This window comes from Esox lucius, chromosome 22, assembly GCF_011004845.1.
Source record: "Esox lucius isolate fEsoLuc1 chromosome 22, fEsoLuc1.pri, whole genome shotgun sequence".
Taxonomy (NCBI): domain Eukaryota; kingdom Metazoa; phylum Chordata; class Actinopteri; order Esociformes; family Esocidae; genus Esox; species Esox lucius.
This window is the reverse complement of record NC_047590.1, coordinates 7,733,749-7,757,926: the sequence shown is the minus strand read 5'-3', so window position 1 is coordinate 7,757,926 and position 24,178 is coordinate 7,733,749. Positions and strand designations below refer to the sequence as shown.

The 24,178-nt window shown below is 41.2% G+C and overlaps 1 protein-coding gene across 3 annotated transcripts in view; it reads left to right on the top strand.

Annotated features, from left to right (window-relative positions):
- nlgn4xa (neuroligin 4 X-linked a) overlaps window positions 1-23,275 on the top strand; it is a 63,350-nt gene extending 40,075 nt beyond the window's left edge. For all 3 annotated transcript variants that reach the window (XM_010890983.3, XM_020042062.2, XM_010890986.3), the window contains 3 exons: window positions 13,809-13,994; window positions 16,901-17,690; window positions 20,860-23,275. In XM_010890983.3, coding sequence (XP_010889285.1) covers window positions 13,809-13,994; window positions 16,901-17,690; window positions 20,860-21,748 — 1,865 coding nt within the window. In that variant the 3' untranslated portion in view covers window positions 21,749-23,275. The remainder of the gene's footprint in view (window positions 1-13,808; window positions 13,995-16,900; window positions 17,691-20,859) is intronic.
- Window positions 23,276-24,178: the final 903 nt, after the last annotated feature.

Sequence of the window (24,178 nt, the reverse complement as noted above, 5' to 3'; positions counted from 1 at the left end):
AGTGATTTGACTGATGACTTCAGAATGATGTCACACGGAATTATTTCACTGATGACTTCAGAAATATGTTTCAAGGTTTATTTGTCAAATGCACCGAACAACACAGCGTCATCTTGTACAATGAAATTCTTATGACATGGCACACCGACAAACTATGTAGTTAGAGTTAAGAAGAAGAGTATATAAACCAATGTATATTTAGACAGAAAATAATAATAAAATAAAGCACATTATACATAACACTGTACACTAGCAGCAATAAAAAAAGAGTACTGTAAACTAGCAGCAATCTGGGTAGTATTATTGAAAATGTTATATGGCAAGTATGGCAGTAATATACATAACAGTGTGACCTAGCAGCAATTGATATGAGTTATTGAAATATTAGATACATATGAGTGCAATAAGCTTACGTCACACAGAATGATTTGACTGATGACTTCAGAATGATGTCACACAGAGTGCTATGGAGTGCGGTACTAAGACTCATTATTTCTTGATTGGTATGATCTTGGTGTCATGGGTTAGAGGAAAGTAAAAGGGAGAAAAAGGCAGAATGATAAGGAAGAAGTAGGAAGTGCCTTTACTCCATGCAGCATCAGTGTCATCTATGCTGTGATTTTATTTATTTATTTGGGCAACACACAAGAAACATACACATCTGTCTACTGGTCAAGGTTGCATTTTGTATTTGGTAACTTTAAGTATATTTATTTGGCTTTAGCCATTCTTTTAGCTATTCCTTTAGCTATTTCTTTATGCATTTGTTGGTAAGTACAGAAATTAGGCTTAATTACTGGCTTAGTTACTGGCCCATATTTCTCAGCCCATCATATAAATTCAGTCGGGATACACCCATAACGCCTACAGGTCTTTAAGCTGTACAACACACTATACCTGTTCCTCAAATTGCAGCGTTTCTCTGAAAAGCGACACTGTAATGGGGTGAAGAGCTGTGGGCCAAGGGGCCTGTTTGTGTCGTTCTGAATCTGCAAGCAGTGCAAAAGTCTCTGGTCTTATGTCAGATGGATTCTAATTACCTCCGCTGGATTTAATGAACATACGCTGGTGGATCATGGGGGTTGTGTAACCAATTGCACTCTTCACGGTTGGAAGAAACATACTGTACTGGTGTGAAAAGGGAAGAGGACTCTCAGCGTATGAACGAATCACTCTCTTTCTCCTTATTTGTGTTCCTCTTTCCTTTCTTTCTGTCCTTCCATTTCCATTTATATTTCCATATTACCCAATAATCCTTCTCCCTCTATTATTTTTCAGATAACCAAGTTTCATTGACTGAAAGAGGGCAGAAAGCTGATACAGTCTGATGAATATTTTGAGGTATTTAACGTGTCCTAATGATAAATTCCTAATAAGGAAGAGAACAAGACCTCGCCCTGAGACTTACTGTCACATTATTTAAATTAATATTATTTGTGAAAAAGCACTATCAATGTAACTTCCTATTATTAATTTAATCAATAAGCTTATATAGTTTTAAATTTATTTGATCAGGTTCTGTTTTGCAAGTGTGCCCTGTTTATTTAAATGCATATAGCAATAAAGACATTTTAACAAGCAAAAAAACTATCTTACAAAGTCAAATTCAGGCAGTTGTCATCAAATAAAACTTCCAGCAGGGTTCTTGAAAACTCTAAAAATGTCTAATTTAAAATGTCATTCTAATTTGAGGCATACAAATTAAAGGGGTTTTTAGCAAGTTCAAAAGCTACATTTGGAATATTTAGTACTATCCAATCCTGTGTTCTATGTTGTATTATGTATTTAACCATGATACGTGTCCGATATATTGGTAATTTCAGCATGACCACTATTAAATAAACAGTGTAAAATGCGGATCTCTTCTTACAAGGAGTCCCATCCTACTTTTCCATACAAGTTACAAAGATGAATCCTAAAGCTGTCAGTAGGGTTACATCACCCTTGGTAAACAGCATCAAATGATTTATGAGAAGAAGCTACTGTCTGCATATTAATTTTATTCCCTTAACCTAAAACAGTGGCCAGGACAATTTATTTCCTTCTATCAAAAGGGAGACAGGCTGTACATTTCCTTATCAACCTTTGATGTTGATGAATCCCAATCATCTTATTGAGATAAAAAAATTCTGCTTTTTTGTAGAGTGAGACATTTGACTTCTTAATGTGAGAGAATTAAATTCTTGAGAAAATATAACTCAGAAACCCAGATCAGGTGCACGTCGTTCAGCAACATCAAATGGCCTAGCTTCCAGGAAACAAAGGCGTCTATGTACATCTAAGTCTACGCTCCTTTTTATGTAACTCTTAGGAAGAGTTTTCAAGGTTGACGAATCAAACATCAATCCAAAATTTCGATCAAAGCAGAACATGACAACAGGCTTTACTTTTTATTTTATTCATTTTTTCAATTTATTTCCACTAGTGTTACTTGTTTTACTAAGATTTTAAATTCACTGACCCAGAGTGACCTGTAATCTTTCCCCTGGTCACAGACCTCCAATATGACGGCTTTAATCCAAATTATTCTTTAAAGCCTCTGGCTTGCCTTCCTGTGCCAACAGTACACACATGTGTACACACACAGACACACAAACACACTTATATACATACACAGCATAGCATGCGCATTAAAGTACCCCCACACACACAAACACACACACAGAGTGCAGCAGCAATCACATTAAGGCAGAGTCTGCTGAATGTGTAAACGTTGACGGCTGTGGAGACAAAAAACAGAACTGGGAGGGAAATGTCCACATTTGTCTTTTTCACTGGTAATTATAATGCCATTTGGAGTGGAAGTAATCGCTCTGCTGTCATTTTAAATCCGCCACCACTAATATGGCTAAATTTGCCAGCGACAGTGAATGCCCTGTGTTTTGCTTCGCATGGGTCACTGTCTGTCGATCACAGGGTATTATAGGCAAATATGACCAGCCCACCTGCCTTTGATGTGCTTCTATGCTGTACCGTAATTATAGACTCTGACCGAAGAAGATAGCAGGAGAAAGTGTGTTTCTTTAGTATGGGTGATCTATGTCTTTCACGTCTTTCACACACACTACTCATTTGCTATTTTAAACTGAACAGATACAGGCAACATACTCTATTTCTAGTCCAGGAGTTGACAACCTTAAATATGGTGTAGAGTGAGCTGAAGAATTAATGTGTTTTCCAGTGCAATAATGGCACTGATCTGATATTCACCAACACAGAAGTCAAATGAACATGAAACATGAAATCTGACATTTAGGGTCACAGGCACTGGACTGAACACAACGGCTGTATGGAGAAGTTACAGGGAGCAGTCAGATATCATGAAAATACATTAAATATGCTTCATAAGTGAAGTTAGCCAATTTTGTTATTAAAATAACTTCCAATGAATTTCAGATTTGTTGTCCAGAGATAAATTGAATAGGTCATCTACTGTAAACTCAAATAAACCCATCAAGAAAATGCAATAATGAAAAAGATACAGATGTTTTGAAATGCAAACAGATGGCTTGATTGTAATCATTATGTATTATTTTGCTTTAACTAAAAAGTGTTGTTTTTAATTTAATTTGATAATTACAAAAAATCTTAAGTGCTATTAATAATGACTCCCGTTATAATCTTGGCTGCTGCCTGTAGCTTAATTAACCTCAGTCGATAGGGGACCAAACATTGTTCAAACGCGTCATACAGAAAATAACTGGTGTGCTTACTAGTTTGGCACCTGAATTAAAAACCATAGCTGAGTTCTTGGGAAGTCACACAGCCGTTACTGTACCTCTTCCAACGCCATTTTCCACCTCTGAACTGAACAGATGTTCAATGTGTCAGCCTAGACACACTGATGATAGACCCTGTCAGACCCATTGCAGCCATAAGTGTGTTGAGGCTTCCATCTCAAGTGAAGCATTTTCTTAACCACACAATTCTATTTATGACTGTATTTGTAAAGATGCTGTTATTCAACAGCAATACAGCTGCAACAACTACTACTACTACTATCTACAGTATACAACTACTACTAGGATCTACATTATATCCACTACTACTGCTATCTATGGTATATCCAATACTACTACTATCTACAGTATATCAACTACTACCACTATTTACATTATATCCACTACTACTACTATCTATGGTATATCTACTACTACTACTATCTACAGGATAACTACAGCTACTACTATTTACAGTATATCCACTACTACTACTATCTATGATATATCAACTACTACTACTACTACATATGGTATATCCACTACTACTACTACTATCTACAGTATATCAACTACTACCACTATTTACATTATATCCAATACTACTACTATCTACAGTATATCTACTACTACTATCTACAGGATAGCCACTACTACTATTATCTACAGTATATCCACTACTACTACTATCTATGGTATATCCACTACTACTACTATTTACATTATATCCAATACTACTACTATATATGGTATATCTACTGGTATATCTACTACTACTACTACTACTACTACTATTACTACTACTACTACTACTATCTACAGCATAACTACAGCTACTACTATCTACAGTATATCAACTAATAATACTATCTATGGTATATCTACTACTACTACTAATACTAGTACTATCTACAGGATAACTACAGCTCCAACAGTGTCTACAGTATATCTACTACTACTACAATATCTGCTGCTATTATATCAATCTGATCGACAACATTTCAAAATAAGAATAACATAAATGATAAATAATAATTGGAAAATCTATTAAAATGTCCGGAAGCCAAAGGATAGTGGTTAATAAGTTGCAAGGGGCTCTGAAGCTGTAGATTGTGACTTCTGGTTCATGACAATTGGCAAGGTTTGCAACTGATTCTCAACCACTAAAGATACATTTGCATTAACCCATTGAAAGTATATATGACTGATCAGCAAAGCCTTTCCAGCTCTCCTGGACTCCACAGAAAGATATGGCTTTGACAGACAGTCAGAGATTGATTTGATGGAATTCACTGCCTGCTTCTCAAATAGTATCTAATTCTTTATATAATGCAGTACTTTTGTATTAAGCCCTCTGTGATATAAGCTGGCTACCTATGAACTAGCTGTAGCTTTGTACTGACTTGGCTACCTCTGAACTAGCTGTAGCTTTGTACTGACCTGGCTACCTCTGAGCTAGCTGTAGCTTTGTCCTGACCTGGCTTCCTCTGAACTAGTTGTACTGTAGCTGCGTCCTGACCTTGATGAGAAGCTAATCCCAAGCACTTCCCTTCACATCTCCCCCTTTAATAATTACCATTTCATCTAGACACCAGGTGGGTTTTCCTCCAGACACGAAACACAATCAGAAACCACTACCATCACAATGCTTGTCAAGATGGATTTATAAATGCCACTCAGCTTTTTTCTTCCCAGCTCCAAGTGTTCCATTGATAGAAAGATGTTTTCAGTTGAGCGCCAGCTGATGTGTGGATATGAACATAGTTTGTTTTTGTCTTGGCGAAAAGACAATACTTCCAAATATGAAAAGACTTGTTTATCAATACACAGAGTCGTACAATAGGAAAAGCCTGTATTATTAATTGGTCTGATCAAGTAGTAGATAAAGTCGGCTCCGACTGATGTCAACAAGCTCAGAGAAATTCTGTAATGTTTGCTGTCAAATCAAAATGTACCGCTCCAGAGATGCAGCGGCTTGATCATCACATTGATGTCTGTCTACAGACGTGATAAGGCGATGTGTACCACAGAATGTGTGTATTTTTAGATTCTTGGCTTCTCGCCAATAGGCTTGTATGTGGAAAACTCCTCGCAGACCCATGATGTGTAATTGGTGCCGTCATCCTGTCTATTCGCAGCATGGTTCCACAGGATCAATACCATTTAGGTGTCCACACAAATCCAATAGACCATAGCAAGTGGGCTGGCCTCGCGTCATTACAATGATAACACATTCCTTTTAACGTTGCACTACAGGCCTATGCAACATATCTTTTAATGCACTCACCTGTTCACAGGCTTTTTAGGCACATAAAAAGGTCATAAAATGCATCCTGAAATCAATACCTTCTTAAAAAATAATACAGTAAGTTTCTTCATGTATACATTCTTTTATAAATTATTTATCAGACCTAAACAACGCATTGTCACTTTTCTAATAAGTGGCTTTAAATATTAGTTATTTATTATGTTATTTATGCTATCAGTTATAGCACTTTACTGGGTGTTATGTATGGCTTTTCATCCTGTTGTCATGTACTCTAATTAATGTCAACTGTTATTAACAAATGCCACTGAAAGACACCACATACCATTCTACGTACCAGACATTGTAACAGGGTGTTATCTAATTAAGAGACTCTGTGCCTCATTAGTACCTTGACTGGAAACGGACATCTAATAATTGTATAAACTGTTATTTAGTGTGCATATTGGCATTATTATTTAAGGTGTTATAAAATAACAATGAACGTGCTTATTTTGCACAGTGACTTGAAAGTATCACGTTATCACAAGTTAACCATTCAAAGGATTTCCAAGAAACTTGATCAAATGGGAGCACAGATGTACCTTTTTTATTTATTTTACAATGAACTGCTCTGAGTTAGAATGGATCTCATCCAGACACACAAAAAATATATACCATAGAACAACGGGCAAAAACAAAAAACATAAAGATTAAGTAAAATTGAATACAAATTTTTTAAACCAATTGATGATTCATTGAACAATAGACGTAGTGACAGCTGTGTAGAAGGTAAGATGTGCAGTCCCCAGTATAACCGATGGTTTAACGTGCAGTCCCCAGTATAACCGATGTTGTAACGTGCAGTCCCCAGTATAACCGATGGTGTAACGTGCAGTCCCCAGTATAACCGATGGTGTAACGTGCAGTCCCCAGTATAACCGATGGTGTAATGTACAATCCCCAGTATAACCGATGGTGTAACGTACAATCCCCAGTATAACCGATGGTGTAACGTGCAGTCCCCAGTATAATTTGATGGTGTAACATGCAGTCCCCAGTATAACCGATGGTGTAACGAACAGTCCCCAGTATAATTTGATGGTGTAACATGCAGTCCCCAGTATAACCGATGGTGTAACGTACAGTCCCCAGTATAACCGATGGTGTAACGTACAGTCCCCAGTATAATTTGATGGTGTAACGTGCAGTCCCCAGTATAACCGATGGTGTAACGTGCAGTCCCCAGTATAACCGATGGTGTAACGTGCAGTCCCCAGTATAATTTGATGGTGTAACGTGCAGTCCCCTGTTTCAGATAGTATAACGTACAGTAAATATTACAGCATAAAGGTGAGCTTACTGACATTACATTTAGGGTTTGGTTAAGGATAACTTTAGGGTTGGGATTAGAGTTAGGAGAGATTAGGAGATTACATTTTCTGGTCCCTACAAATGTGTGTATGTGTGTGGGAGATAGAGATCGTGAGAGTTAGTGATGAACTAACAATTATCATGTTCCAATATTTAACTTGCATGGACTCTTCCTTGGGCATGATTTCAAAGTAGCATAAAATAAATTACCATCGTATTAGTACCTGCTGGTCAAGAACTACACGCCCAGTAAGACTACTTTTGTTAATGTCAGAATTACCAACTGTTTGGTAGCCAATGCTGTTACTGTAAGCCATTTCCAGGCCATGGACATTTATTTATTTAGTGCCCACAATGCATCACTGATCAAACTTGTTAATAAAAGCCCTATGGGCGCAGGAGGGTTTAGCACGGGGATAAACTACATTTTTACATGCAACTAAAGCCTCTGATTATTAGAATTTCAGCTCTGATTTAAATTCAGGGATATTTCTTTCTCTAAGCAGGGACATTTCCGGGGAAAGGCCGTCTTGGCGGGGTACGTCTGGTCACTTTAAGTGAGCAGGAATACATTTTGGGACTCAAGTGAGGGAAATAAAAACGACTTATTTCGGCGTGTATTTATGCTATTCTTATCAGTGTTCTCTATCTGCTGTGTGACAGCAATATCAACATCCTTACACCACCATACAATCAGCTAAGCTTTGTCATTGGAACTCCGGTCTTCCAGCACGTCAACCTGGCTTCAGAGTCTCTGCCTCAGATTATCATATTACAGAGAAAAAGGCATTTTCCAAACTATTCAAATGGAAGTTCATGTGAACATTCAGTTTTTTGTTTCTCATTCATTTAAGAATGAAATTGGATTGAAACGCGTGGGTGTGTGAGAAAAAGGTAAGCATTATACCTTTGTTACCCATATTAAGTTTACAGAGAAGAAATGTGCTTAAACATTTCAACTTATTGGGCAGATCTGTGGGTGGCATAACATACTATTTACATTTTTAACAATGTGTTCTCTGTTACAATCCCATCCAGCCATCCTTCCTGATAGTTGACCTCTTCATATTAATTCACTCTCTTTTGGAATATTTCCAAATATGAACAGATAGTAAAATGTCCGTGGACATTTTCATTGAACGCATCCACAGCTTTAATGTGGTTAACTTTTTAGGATCTCCAACTTCACCTGTACTGTAGAGGAAGTTGGAGGAAGGATGGCGAGTTGTTGCTACCACTAAAAAGGGCAGTTCAGTTATTCTCGAGTCATTTGGTGAAAAGAACCAACCATTTTTATAATTTTGTTCATTTCAGTCAACAACGCCCAGAGCTTGCAGTACTCCCAGCCGGCAAACGATGACATGTAAACTGGAAAGAGTCATGTTTCTACAAACCTTTTGTTCAAATCCTGTTTGGGATATGGGGCTTATTGTTGTCACTTTGACTGACACTTGAAAAAGTGTGCTGTAAACAAATCTACTTTTGTGATTGATAGGCATACAAATAAATAATATTTGTTGATACATCACAAACGAGATCAAGTTGTTGGATTAGAACATTCTCCATATTCTCCATATTTTCCAACACTTGTCTGTATTCTTGATAACCTACATGTTGAGAAAGCTACAAAAATACCACAAATAGCTATTCCCAATTCCCAATTCCTAAACTTTTATGTTGAGCATTCAGTATATTATTTGCATACAGCTATCAGACCCGCTACAATGGATGCAGCTGAAGTGTGTGGGAAATGAAATATACTGGAACCAAACAACCTGTGTGTGTGTGTGTGTGTGTGGTGCCTGTATTAACAGTATACTATTTTTCAGGGTAAGATTGATGATCACACACCGCAATGTTTGTAAGTGTGGCACTAAATCTGGAAGCCATTTTATATTTAGCCCTCTAAGTCCCCTATTTGTTTTTATTGCTGCTCCATCTACATAAACACAGTGGGAAGTATTCTCCTCACCAAAGAACTCAACACAAGGAATCGATGCAATGTGACTGTGGAAACTACATACTTTCCTGTAAAGAAAACTCAGCACTTTTACATTGAAGGATACAATGAATATATTGTCTATCCATACTAACATGTTGAAACTGTCACCTCAACATCTAGCTTTTTTTACAACTGCTATATAAAGTAAATATAAAGTGAATAGGTGCCGGACATGGTCATTGCCTTGTTGTGAAAATAAATGAATATATGTACACCTGTGGTCCGATTTGGCTGTGTTTCCTTTACTCTGTTGAATGTTTATACTGTCAGTCATGCGGATGAATTTGTACCTTTTGTTACTATTTAAAATTTCCTCACTTAAATTTCCTCACTTTACTGAAGGTGCCTGTTTACACCCAATAACAGCGTGAACGCTGTTGTGATACCCGTTTTCCGTGTGACGTAATAATGTGACACAGAGGTTATAACATGTTTCAAAATCATGCGTGTGGATACTTATGTAGCCCTGGGGTGGCGGTTGATAATAACAGGAAGAAAATCATCCCTAACACCTAGCTTCATAACGTCCTATGCATTTACTCAGAACTATTTCAATCGACTTATGACAGCTTATTGACAACGTTATTCTGTGTCATGCAGCTGTAATACACATGTTATTAATGCATACATGGGGACACCACAGTGTTACTGTGGCTATTTTTATCTGCAGTGTTGAATGACTGAATGACATGTGGTGCGTGACGCTGACACGGATGGCCTCACTGTCTGGTGGTTCACAGGGGCTTTTAGTGGCAGTGTGGCTAAACAGACCACTTATGATACAGCTGCCACTCAAACCACAGCCACACAAGCCATATAACTGTCCAGGCCGTGCCGCTCAGAGGTGGTTTGATGGCTGTCCGAAACCTACGCTAAGCTAGCCGACCCTGCCCTGTGAGGCGTGAATACAAGGCCCGGCAGAGAGAGACACGAATGGAGAGTGAGAGGGCAAGAGAGGGGTGAGAGGGCAAAAGAGGGGTGAGAGGGCAAAAGAGTGATATGGCAAGAGAGTGAGAGGGTTGAGAGAGAGGATGAGAGGTTCAGGGATTTACCTGCAGTACTAAGACCATGTCACTGGCATCGCTGAAGATGTACTTTAAGACAATCAAAGATTGTGTTTGATTAGCCTCAAGTTGAGGGCTGTGTTTTATTTTGTTGTTGTTGAGAATAGTCTTTTACATGTTAAGCACTACTGATGTGACCACAGCGCGTGCTTACCATTCTCATACGAGTTGTGCAGTGTGTGCTTTTGTTTTTCTTTATTTTCTGTTTTACAGGCTATTAGTTATTTTTTTCATTTTTTTTTTAGAACACATTAGTATCAGTTCCAAATGGACAAATTGCTTCATATCCAGAATATGTCTTTGCAATGTGGTCTTTGGTAATATCCACAGCATCTTTTTTTCTAAATGGAAGCTTTGATTAATCACTTCATACCCCCTGAGGAGTTGGGCTCTCCTTCTCTGCATCGCTTCCCTTCTCTTCTCAGAAAGATGTGGGGACTGTAAACTGAGGAGAGAGTGAGAGACGAAGTGTTTGAAAGGGAGATGGAGAGTGAGAAACACAGGGAGAGCAAAAAAAGAGCCAACCGAAGCCAGTAGGTCTTGCTGCCAGGAGCATCGTAACCCCACAACCCACTCTGGTACTATCCCTCCACCTCTCCTCCATCCTCTCCTCCATCCTCTCCTCCATCCTCTCCTCCATCCTCTCCTCCATCCCTCCATCCTCTCCTCCATCCCTCCATCCTCTCCTCCATCCTCTCTTCCATCCCTCCATCCTCTCCTCCATCCCTCCATCCTCTCCTCCATCCCTCCATCCCTCCATCCTCTCCTCCATCCCTCCATCCTCTCCTCCATCCCTCCACCTCTCCTCCATCCTCTCCTCCATCCCTCCATCCTCTCCTCCATCCCTCCATCCTCTCCTCCCTCTCCACCTCACAGCCACAACCAACTGGATCCTCTACCGATCACAGAGCCACAGGACACTTGTCCTCTACTCTCACATCCACCTCTTCCTGTCACCCGAACGGTTGTGTAGCCTGTGGACTCTATCTGGATTCTCTCCTCATTGATGGAGGCTTGGAGCTGAGGCCTTCTCCCGAATAGAAAACCTTATAGGGAATAGGGAGCCCTTATGGACACTGGTTCTAGCCAGGGACTGGGCATTGAGATCCGCAAACTGGCGAATATAAGAACCGTCGTCTCCCAGGTGGCAGTCTTTCTAAGACTTGAAAGGCCCACCAACAATTATTTTGGGATAAATCAGCTAATTGGTCAACCCATTTCTGATTCTGACAAACACATAGCCTAGCTTGACTCTGACTCTGTCTGATACCTGGCCATTGAGTGCTGAAGCCAAATGGTTGAATGCGGACAAGAAGCTTGCCTCTGTCTGTCTCGCTACACATTATACTTTGTGGAGTCAGAGACAAACCAGGTGGAGATCAAATTCAGACTAAGAAATAGACTTGAGGAGCTTTTGTATCTTTCTGTCTGTTTACCCTTCCGTTCTGCTCAGTTTAATGGTCATTTATTTAGAAGCACTACAGGCAGCCCAGATTGAAGGACTGAAGGAGTACAATCCTAAACGTCCTGCATTATCCTCTTGAGGTAAACACAACAGGTGATCTCCAGGTCACTACCACACTGAGTGTAACTTGAGGCATAATGGAAGTGTTGCTTTTTGACTACATGGTAAGTATAACCCATCTAAACGCGTGCAGGTGTTGTTGACTGGCTGAGTGCCATTGCTGACTTGCTGGGTTCCCCACTTTTGAATAGAAAGGCAGCTTGGATCCAACCGGGGGTCTGCTGGTGTAGGTGTAGGCTTCCTGTCCCTGCGTCACTTTACAGGCCATATATATATCTGATTGAGTTCATTTATGATGTGAGCGGAGTTCTCTATTGAGATTTCCTTCTTAAGCGCGCACACACAACCAGGGATGTTCTCGATAGGATAACATAAAACACTTGTCGGGAAGAAAGTGAACAAAACTGTAACAGAAGTCACGGGTGTGGCGCCGTCTTAACCACGCGGTAACCAGAGCTCCCTTGCGACAGTGATGCGTGTCTCAGAGCGTCCCCAAACGAGAGGTGGCCTGTTCCCTCCTTTGCTCTTCCGCGCTGGTACCTGTTCCAGATGCTGGGCGGGGCTCCTACTGGGGTGCAAAGCCCGCCCCCCTGGTGATCCTCCCACATTTCTTTTTGTGCAGACCAGTCATTTATGTCAATCAAATCCATGGTGAATACTGTCATTATTTGCATCGGTTCTGCACCCGCTTATTTTTCCCATTTGTTTATTTTTCTAATGCAAAAAGCTCTCTTGTGTACAATGCCAGGAAATCAACTTGAAAACTCCAAGAGGGCCCAAGACTTGCTTAGTTCAACCATGCACAGTGTAGTTGAAGGAAAACCCTTGTATGCTGTTACTGCATTTTATCCCTCTGGAGTTGGTTTCTGATTATGAGGTAGTCCTTGATCAATATGCTTTCATAAAAGGGCTTTATGGACCATATGGATTGTACTGTAAAACCTCTGGATGCAGTCTATCGTTTTATCATCCCTGGTGCACAATTTTTTCCCACATCCTTGTCTTTTCTATACTTCCATTTGGCTGGGGACTCATTGACCTCTAGAAGGGACAGACACTGGTGGATATTTGTATAAGGGTCTTTCAGAAAATTCCTTTAAATGTTTTACCTGAAAAATCTGTTGGAAAAACGATGGTCAGCGAACTCACTAGAGATACCACAAGTTCATTTTGAGTCGTAAAAACCTGCTTTCGAATCCTACTATGCCCCCACACTCATGGAATTGCTTTCAAGAAACTTTAAGCTTGATGTTTTGGCACCTATAACTTATTTTAAATGTTGCATAAATCAACATTTAATACAACTTTAATTTGTTATGTTTTAAATAAACTTTTTATTTGTTAATCTGGATAGTTTTTTTGCTAACATGTATATTTTTTGTACTTCAATTTGTTTTCTATGTTGTAACACAGAGACGTAAAAAGAGACCTAGTTCTCATTTTCTCTGTATAAACAAAGGTAAATAAAATGAAATAACTATAGGACAGGCAATTACTGTGTGCTTGAGACACCCCCAGGGATGTGAGTAATGTTCTTTGCCCGTGTTTCTGTATGTGTGTCTCTGTGTGTGACTGTAACCATTCCGTAGTTTCTTGGGTCCAATGCTTTCAAAGAAAATAAGATAAAAAAAATAAATAATAAGAAATAAAAATAAACAGAAGAGGACACAGGTTAGCGGAAATGCTACATTATCTTTTGCGGTTTATATATGGGCAGATTTATGACACTTCTAAAAAAGCACTGTCAGCCATGTACATACTTTTATCCAATGAGAATTCCCCTCCATCTCCCTCTCTGTTTCAATGACAAGCTGTTTTTAGACAGAGATCAAGAGGCAGGTGATCAATGGGTCTGCTCTGTCTCCTGTTGTTCAAACAGGCTTCCTAAGCACAGGGGACCAGGCAGCCAAGGGCAACTATGGACTCCTGGACCAGATCCAAGCCCTGAGGTGGATCAAAGAGAACATCCAGGCCTTCAAAGGAGATCCAAAGAGAGTGACAATATTTGGCTCTGGTGCAGGGGCATCCTGTGTCAGCCTGCTCACGCTCTCCCACTACTCGGAAGGTTAGTGTCAGAGATTTCCTTTCAGCTCAACCATCCCAAAATATTGCCTTGTCCCCTTGGAATGATATTATATTGTCAGGGGTCAATGCCTTTTGTATTATGAACCATTCCCGACAGTGGCGTGTGTGCGCTGCAATCAACACATATTCAAATTGAATTTGTTTGTTGATGAAGTTCAGCTCCCATGAAGTGAAGTAAAGGGGACTTTTTATTTGTATTGTTCCGTTAAGTGTTTAATTTCATATGTCATGTCTCACCGGGATGATACGGTCGTGGTCTAAATGACAACCCATTCCCTACGTAGTTCAGAGTACTCCTGATTAGCTGAGAATGTGTTGTTTCCCATCCGACAATCATCCATTGGAAATTCCCAGTTAGCCGCCCTGTCTGAGCCTAATCAATGTGAAGTATCACTGAAGTGTGCCGTGTCAAAGTGTCAATGCGCTGACAACGCCTGACAAAAACACAAAACATGGTGGATAATGTCTTGCCTCAGTAATTGGTGAACCCTCCCCCCGATAACGGCGATCCAATCACGGTGCACCAGGCTGGATGCCAAGACTTCCTGACAACTGAGTGGTGGGAAACTGAAACTTTAATATTACATTTTTATTAACATAATGCATACATTCTATGATACAGATTATTAGCGCAAAACATTTGTTGTTGTTTTCGCGTTGTGTACAGATCTTGCACCCAAAGCCGGCATCATTCCAGTGTGACAAGAGTTTGTGACCCAAACGTCATCATATTGATTGTGTAATAATCTCAATGAACTTTTTTAGTCTTCACCCAAAACAACAAGACGTGACTGAGTCTGGATCCTCTTTACATTTCTAGCTACTGTGCTTCAAGATATTATTGGTTGGTCGTCTGGGTTTTGGGCTGTGTATCTGTGTAAGCGCTTTGTGACTCTTGATATAAAAAATACATTTTATAGATTGATTCCCATATATATTGCACAGCTTTTTATTTGGGTTAAAAGTAGCGCACTTCAAAGGGAATAGGACGTTATTGGCACATAGACTAAACTGTTTGCTTTCTCACTTTCTCTTTATCTCTTACTTTCTCTCTGTGCGCAGCCAAACCTCGTCAGGAGCCATTTGATTAAATGACTGTGAAAACAACATCACCTAATCAGTCTCCTTAGGACAAATCCCCAGATAGACCTTAAACGCCGCATCTCGCAACTTCAGACGTTATTTCCATCAATACAAATCAATATCACTTACGGCAGGAAATGGACATGTCTTGGCAACCGTCGGTGGACTTTAATTTCTGTCCATGTCCGTTGCTGCTACTGATTGACAGAAATGAGCGCCGCCTCGGGGAATAACATCTACTTCTGAATGATGTCCAATGTGAAACATAGGATTTCTCTTTCATCCTCGTTCCCTCAGAAGTCCAAGTAAAACATTTGCCGTTCATGGTCCTTCAGCTTGTCTTTAAAAAGTCAGGTAATATATGTCCTGGGAGATTATAAGAGGAAGAGAATTGTGTCTGCTTGTTGCCTCATTCACTCGGTTGCTGCCGCACGTTTTGTTAGCTGCCTACATTGGTTTGTTCCATTCGGTAATGTAGCCGTGTCCACTCATCACTAGCCCCTTAGTCGGACATTATCTGAATCTATGTCTCAGCTCCACAGGCACGCCTCATCGAGCAGGCCGAGGTAAAACATACAGAATGGGACATACGCTAAATATTTAAATTTACTTCTGAGTCAGGCGTTAACTGATATTTGTCATCAAAATAACAGAGGAAATTTAAAAATAAATGAATAAATAAACGAAGCAAAATAAACTTCTGTTGCTAACTAGGCTTTGCTGGAGATTGTCTACTGCGGCTCTGAAAGATACTTTTCAAGTCGTCCTCAATGAGTCACCACCAAAATGATATAAATAGAACTTAGAAAATACAACGACAGAAGAGGAGAGGAAAAAAACCTGCAAGACGTGTTCCTTGCGCATTTTGTCCTATTTGCAGAGTGACAGTGGCAGGCAGATTGTGGAGCTGCATGAGTCTCCAACATTATTCAAAAGGAATAGATGGCCCAAAGCCTCATTGTAGAATAAACAAATCTGTCTTTCATTTTCTGTCCCATTCATTTATTATGACCAGCTTTGGCACGTGCAATTCCCTACCCTGAATCATGCATTATTTGTTTACACAGTAGCACTTACCTAAGACGTTAAATCAGAATTACTTAGAATAATACAAGAAAATGACTTTGTGGTTGATACTTTGTTTCCATACTTTTTTTTGTTTTATTGAGTTAACAATTTGTGGAAAACTTCAAAAACAATGTCCAAGGTGTGTGTATGTATGTCTGAGATGTGCTTGTCTGAGATTTGTGTTTGTTTGTCTAAGATGTGTGTGTCTGAGTGGTGTGTCTGTGTGTCTGTATGTCTGAGATGTGTGTTTGAGATGTGTGTTTGTGTGCTTGAGATGTGTGTTTGTGTGCTTGAGATGTGTGTTTGTGTGTCTGAGATGTGTGTTTGTGTGTCTGAGATGTGTGTTTGTGTGTCTGAGATGTGGCTTTGTGGGTTTTGTGATGCATGTTTGTGTGTCTGAGATGTGTGTTTGTGTGTCTGAGATGTGTGTTTGTGCGCTTGAGATGTGGGTTTTGAGATGTGTGCTTGTGTGCTTGAGATGGGTGTTTGTGTGTCTGAGATGTGTGTTTGTGTGCTTGAGATGTGGCTTTGTGGGTTTTGAGATGCATGTTTGTGTGTCTGAGATGTGTGTTTGTGTGTCTGAGATGTGTGTTTGTGTGTCTGAGATGTGTGTTTGTGTGTCTGAGATGTGTGTTTGTGCGCTTGAGATGTGGGTTTGTGGGTTTTGAGATGTGTGCGTTTGTCTCCTGAGAGGTGTGAGTCTGAGAGTCTAATATTATTTTTCCTCCATCTCAGATCTCTTCCAGAAAGCCATCATCCAGAGTGGTACAGCTCTGTCCAGCTGGGCGGTCAACTACCAGCCAGCCAAGTACACACGGATGCTGGCCGAGAAGGTGGGCTGCAACATGCTGGACACTATTGACCTGGTGGAGTGCCTCCAGAGCAAGAACTACAAGGAGCTCATTGAACAGAACATCTTACCTGCAAAGTACCACATCGCTTTTGGCCCCGTCATCGACGGCGACGTGATCCCGGATGACCCCCAAATCCTCATGGAGCAGGGTGAGTTCCTCAACTACGATATCATGCTGGGGGTCAACCAAGGCGAGGGTTTTAAATTTGTCGATGGCATGGTGGACAGCGAGGACGGTGTCTCCGCCAATGACTTCGACTTCGCTGTCTCGGACTTCGTCGATCACCTCTATGGCTACCCCGAGGGCAAGGACACGCTGAGGGAGACTATCAAGTTCATGTACACTGACTGGGCCGACAAGGAGAACCCGGAGACGCGGCGAAAGACGCTGGTCGCACTCTTCACCGACCACCAGTGGGTGGCGCCGGCCGTCGCTACGGCAGATCTCCACGCGCAGTATGGGTCACCAACGTATTTCTACGCCTTCTACCACCACTGCCAGAGTGACATGAAGCCCAGCTGGGCTGACTCAGCGCATGGGGACGAGGTGCCTTACGTGTTCGGGATCCCCATGATTGGACCCACGGACCTGTTCAACTGCAACTTCTCCAAGAACGACGTGATGCTAAGTGCTGTGGTGATGACGTACTGGACCAACTTCGCCAAGACGGGGTAGGGTTTTTCTTGTCCTGTTTCCACTGCACGCAATGTGTTTGTCCTTTTTAAGTTTAGAAAATTGGGGGGGGGGGGGGTAGGGGGGGGTCCAGTCTAAGCTACTGCCTCTGGGGAGCATTCACCACTGCAGTGTGGGTTCGGCTCTGGATCACGGCTCTCGTAAAAATAAAACATGTTAAAAAATATAACTCGGAAAATATATACAGTATATAGTAGGTATAATCAAAATATTCACCATGGATCATGAATATGTTTTGTCAGTTATGGGAGTTAACTTTACCAGCCTAAAAAATATTAACGCTCTTAAAAGTTGTGCACCACCTTTGTCTTTCATTAAGTCTTTGCAGTCTCCAAAATATCACTTGATATTTAGATAATGTCTTTGATTCCTGCACACTAGGATTAGCCAGGTAGCAGAATGTTTGCAACCCAGTCACACTGAAAATTTATTTTAAGGTGAATAAATAAAGTCTTGATCAGCTTCATAGGCTGGTGCGTTCACTTTTCCAGCTCTCCGGTCTGGCAAGCGCCCAACTGATGCCATTTCAGCAGGGGATAGATTGGCAAAGTTATTGACATGCTCTTTTGCTCCAAGTGCTCTTTGCTTTCCCGTAGTGATGCTTCACACTAAGCAGGAACCCAAAGCAAATTCAACGCTTTCAGAGTGCCTGTTTTTCCACAAGAGTCTCTCCAGCTGCCGGCAAACGCTCCCATTGTGATCCTCACCATCCTTTTCTACATTGAGGATTTTCCAGAAAATAAGGACCCGACAACTGAGAGGGGATTCGTAGGGATGAGAAGCACATCGTTAACTGCTTATGTTGTTGCTTTGAAGTGGGGGTAAATTACAAAAAAGAAAGGTACAATGCACAGGAGATCGTTATTGTCATTCATAGTGATAAAGAACTAAGGCCTGTGTGTGTTTTTTTATTTTATCCCGATCCCGTTTAGCTTCTCAAGAATTCTTTGTGGTCCACATAAAACACAAAACATAAAATACAAAACAAACGTAAAACCCGAAAAAATACAGTCACATTTTGAAAGAGACATGTAAGAATGTCCGAACTGCACCGGTGTGTGTGTGTGTGTGTGTGTGTCTGTGCGTGCCATCGTACGTGTGTGTGTTCACTCAGGTGTGCTTGTGTGTGCGTGAGCGCGTGAGCGCGTGCTGGTGAAAGGCTCAGCGTGTGCAGGTATCCGCCAGTGCGCAGGGTTCCTTTGTACAGATGGAACATGTAGGCCGCCATCTAATCCAACAATGAGGACAGCTAGAACACACGGGAGGCTGAAAAAGGGAGATGTTTCCACGGTCGTCTGCAAAGAGAGGATTTGTGTCGGAGTAAGACTCTGTTGAATGCTTTCGTGACAATCTGAGCAGATACGTTTAAGAATGTTCAAGACACCCCCCCCCCCCCCCCCACCACTACCCAAAACCTAGTAAAAAAAGAAAATGTATAGACTGATGTGCATTTTATTTACATCGGTGGCTTTTCTATTTCCATGAACCTGTGATGACAAGGCTTTTAGTAGGTGCAGTGCTCCTCCATCTCAACCTGTTATCATGCAAAACAGATTGAGAGCCTGGTGGAGAGCATATGTTTTATGGGCAGACGCTTCCTACCACGGTGTTATCCTCCTGTTCGGAGATATGTGAAGAGTTTGCTAAGTGTCTATCAGTCCGGCGAGCCCGGGACGCCTGCGGGTTAGCCTGTGTTACGGGGGAAAGGGCTCATCGTTACACCAGGTGCCCCCACACGCTTCAATCAGGTTCACCGGCTTTAGGCCATTTTAGGACGGGTTCCACATGTTAGCCAGAACATATGCACATATGGCAGATGAAACCATTTCAATAGCATACATTACCAAGAGGCGACATGTTGTCAAGGGAAAACATTGCAAATGCGAATAATATAATAATATGTATTTATATATAATTAAAAGAAAATAAATTGCAAGGTATAGACATTTTGTGAAAATGTCATGTGTCTCTCCTTTCATTTCCAAGTGAACTGACATACTTGGATCCAGCTGGAATTCATAATGACAGTATTAAACTGCGCGCCATCAGCAGGCGATACCTTGATGCTGGATTAACCGGTAACCTATCTCCCCTGAGATGGCTGTTATCTGGCAGGCCCCCTGACGGACAGACAGGGCTGTTATGATTCCCACTGCCTCTGAGACTCACTACACTGCAGACAGAGATTGTTATGGAAGCAGAGTGCAGACTTGGGTACAAATAATATTTGTAATCTTTGAAATATGTTTCAGCGTTCGATCTAGTCTGCCTGGAGTGCCAGAAGGGCGGGGTTTTCCTTTTCTTTTTTTTTCTTTTTTTTTAAACCAGCCGACGTGTTGCGTTGCATCAGGCAGGTTCCATCAAGCCTAGCCAAAGCGTTTGAAATGATTTCAAACAGCATTTCAACCAGGTTTGCAGCTGAGCTTGTCTTGAATGTTCTGTTGTGTCCTGAGCTGATGACTGAGGACGAGGCCTCCCTTTCTGTTCAGCATTCAGCCAGAGATGCCCCATCTCTCTTTTCTATTCCTCTGTCTTTCTACCACTGTCGACAGTGTCAGACTCCAAGGTTGTTGTCTCGACTGTACTCATCGTCTCCCTCTACCTTCGAAAGTTAATGAAAACACAGTCCCAGTGTCACAGGGGAGCAGCTTGATTCCACCGCTGTGTCTGTCCACTGTTATGTTTACTTCCAGAATGAGAAGGAAAAAGCCTGCATTACAGTGAAACACTAACACAGTGTACACTGGGAAATGTCGTATTGCACATTCTCTCTGTGAATCAGTCCAGATTTGTTTGTTATGAACCTTAATAGTGACGCATGCTATGCTTTGTATTAATCAATTATGTGAGTCAAGAAACTAAATTAAAATGACTCAGCTCCAAAGTGAATCTAATCTACAGTTTTATTGTCCAATTGTGATTTCATCTTTTAGCTTTAATGTAGATTCCCATGAGTGAGCTTCTATGGGGGGGAAACTCCATAACAGGGAAACTTGGGAGCAATTAAACATAACATTTATTTTTAGTATATTTTAATCTTGCTACACCATTTTCTCATTTTGCAAAATACATTCCTGAAAAGCTACGATTATATGATAATTTCTTAATTATACAATTGATGTGTTTTTTCTATCTCCTCTATTTCAGAGATCCAAACCAGCCCGTTCCTCAGGACACCAAGTTCATCCATACCAAACCCAATCGCTTTGAAGAGGTCGCCTGGTCAAAGTACAACCCCAAGGATCAGCTCTACTTGCACATCGGCCTGAAGCCCAGGGTCAGGGACCACTACCGCGCCACCAAGGTGGCCTTCTGGCTGGAGTTGGTGCCACACCTCCACAACATAAACGAGTTGTTCCAATACGTTTCCACGACGACCAAGATACCGCCGCAGGACACCACCCCGTTCCCTTACACCAAGCGTTTCCCGGGGAACCGTCCGTCCACCACTCGCCACCCCGGCGTTCCGCCCGCCAACACCAAGCAGACCACCGACCAACGGAAAGGCGGCGACCTCGCGGACGAATCGGCCGTGGTCATCGAGACCAAGCGGGACTACTCCACGGAGCTGAGTGTCACCATCGCCGTGGGGGCCTCGCTGCTCTTCCTGAACATCCTTGCGTTCGCGGCGCTCTACTACAAGAAGGACAAGCGGCGGCACGAGTCGAACCGGCGCGGGCCGAGCCCGCAGCGTAACTCCGCCGGGCCGGCGAACGCGGCGGCGAACGCCAACGACATTGCCCACCTGCAGAGCGAGGAGCTCATGTCCCTGCAGATGAAGCAGCAGCTGGAGCATGATCACCACCATGAGTGCGAGTCCCTCCAGGCCCACGACACGCTGCGCCTCACCTGCCCGCCCGACTACACACTGACGCTGCGCCGGTCGCCGGACGACATCCCCCTGATGACCCCGAGCACCATTACCGTGATCCCCACCTCTCTGGCAGCCCTGCAGCCTCTGCACAACTTCAACACGTTTGGCGGCAGTCAGAACAGTACCAACCTGCCCCATGGGCACTCCACAACCAGGGTATAGCTCTACGGGGCCAAGACCTAGCCGGGAGTCCCTGTGGCCCGGTCCACAGTGTGCGTGACAAACACAAAGAATATAAGGTGTGACAGACTCGTCTCGGCGGATGAGACGTTATTTTGCTACGATGCCTTCTTGAAGAGTATATCCAAGTCAAATATGAACTTCTAATGACTGTGTTAAAAAAGTGAATGTTACTATAGTAATACTGCATTCGGGGCGAAGCTTCTCGAATGGATCGGAGAGAGCTTTACCAAAAGAGAGGGACCCGGAGAGGAGTGGAGTCGTTGGCTTTAGTATGCTTGAATAGGCAATACAAAACACAAAGGGTAACAATGACGATGAGGGTTCCTCAGAAGATGTTTGTGCCATAAAAAGTGAACCATAAGACAACTCACAGTTGTACAGTGAAATACCACTCCACTGCATTGGTTAAGATTGAAGATCCACACATTTTACAGGCTAGTTATGGGCACTGAATTTAAAACTCCCCCCCAGCCTGAAATGTATTTATGAATACTTTGTTAAAAAAATTATAAAAACAGTATATAGTTGTGAGTAAAAAATAAACAAAAAAGATAACTTTAAAGAGCTTATATTGTTGTTTTCAGTTGAACTATGGCTTTTACAAGCTTGTGCTTTCTGTTGAGGTTGCGTGTAAATAAAAAGAATCAGTCATTCTCCTTTTTTCATTTAAAATCTGTTTCATTGTTTTTCAAAGCAGCAAATAAAAAAGTGCAAACACTCCATTTTGGGTCCATACTGAGCATCGTCTTGACAACCATTATCAAGTCCTGTGTATTCCTTTGTTTCGTTTGCTGACACATTGCAGGGCTGAAAACTGCTTGGTAATCCACATTTTCAGACAGCATTCTAATCCTGTCTCAAAATGGGGTTTGATGGCTCGGGCCCCATTTTTTCACCTGATTTCATCCTTTTCTGTTTTTAATTGTTTTATTTGTAGGCTTTTTGTATGTTTAGCAGCAATCTCACTACTGCCTGAGCTTCAAATGTGACCAGCAATGTATTATTTAGAAAAAAAAGGCAGTGGATTTTGGTATCAATATTAGTTGGATATGTTTGTAAAGCAGTATATGTTAGATATTTCAAATTGTCATATGCTAGCAATATGTAACGTATTGTGCCAGGCTTGTGATATTTTGGGTTACTACAACACAAGTGAATGAGTGTAAATACTAATAAAGATAAATGATATGGATATTATTAATAATAAAAATTATAAGTAAGTACAATAAAAAGTATACAATAACCCAAATTATTTCAGTTCTGCATCCTATTACAGAAAAAACGCAAGTAAATGAAAAAAGGTTTATAACAATGCTACATTTGTAAATTCAACTAAAGATATATCCTTGTCAATGGTTCCTCAACTGTCAAGATACCAAGGGTTTTGATGTAGGATTTGAAATTATTTAGTTTGTCTAATATTGTTTACGGTTTTGCCTTAAGTTGATAGATGATATTTCTGGCTGGACACCTGTATAAAAATTTTCTGCAGCATTTTTAATAAAATATCACAGTATTTTCTAAAGAAAAGTGTCACGGCAGTCTCTGTGTTCCGTGACAAATGTTATGGATCTGATATGCAGAGTTTGGCACACGGGGTATTGTGTGATACTTTGCTTTCAAACACAAGAGAAGAATGCATTTCCATATAAATGGATATATCTTGCATCATCTACTCCCACGCTTTGTGCGGATCCCCTCTTATCACAATGAACTGCATGATGTTATCGATTTAGTGTTTATCAACACTGGCAATTTAACACCTGAAACTTTTAAAATGTTAAATGAGTTTATCTTAGCCAAATCCACTGACTTGCAAAGGCTTGATGAATTGCACTTCGGCTCGGTAGGGAAAAGAAAATGGACACACTTATGAGCAGAATAGCCAAGTGTGTAAGCGTAGTGTGTTTGCAGGGTCTCAGTGGTATTTGCATTCAAGGGTTTGCATCCTGTACAGCGTAAAATTGCTTTACCAACGCCGTCCCTCCCCCTCTCCACATGGGTCAATGTATTGATCTCTTCAAACAAACCAAGCAAATTCGCTTTTCACTTAAAACTAAACTGACAGATGGAAAATGTAAATCTTTAATAGTTATTTGCAGTTACTGGGGCGAGGTGGATGTCTCTTTGCAATCCTTTTGTCATTCGTAGACCTTTAAAGCCCCAGACGCAGGGGAATGAAGGTGAAGGAATTGTTGTCATTACAAGGCAGAAAAGAAAACTTTGCAAAAGTGCCAGGATAATTTTATCCTCATTATCTACGCCCCCTGTTTGGCATGGTTGTGTTTCCAACTGCATCTTAAAATATGTATCTTCAGAATACTAGCGAAAACCCAACACTGCATGGGATGTTTCTTTAGTAGACCGGGACTCCAAAGTCAGTCCCAAAATGAACCCCATTCCCTTTGT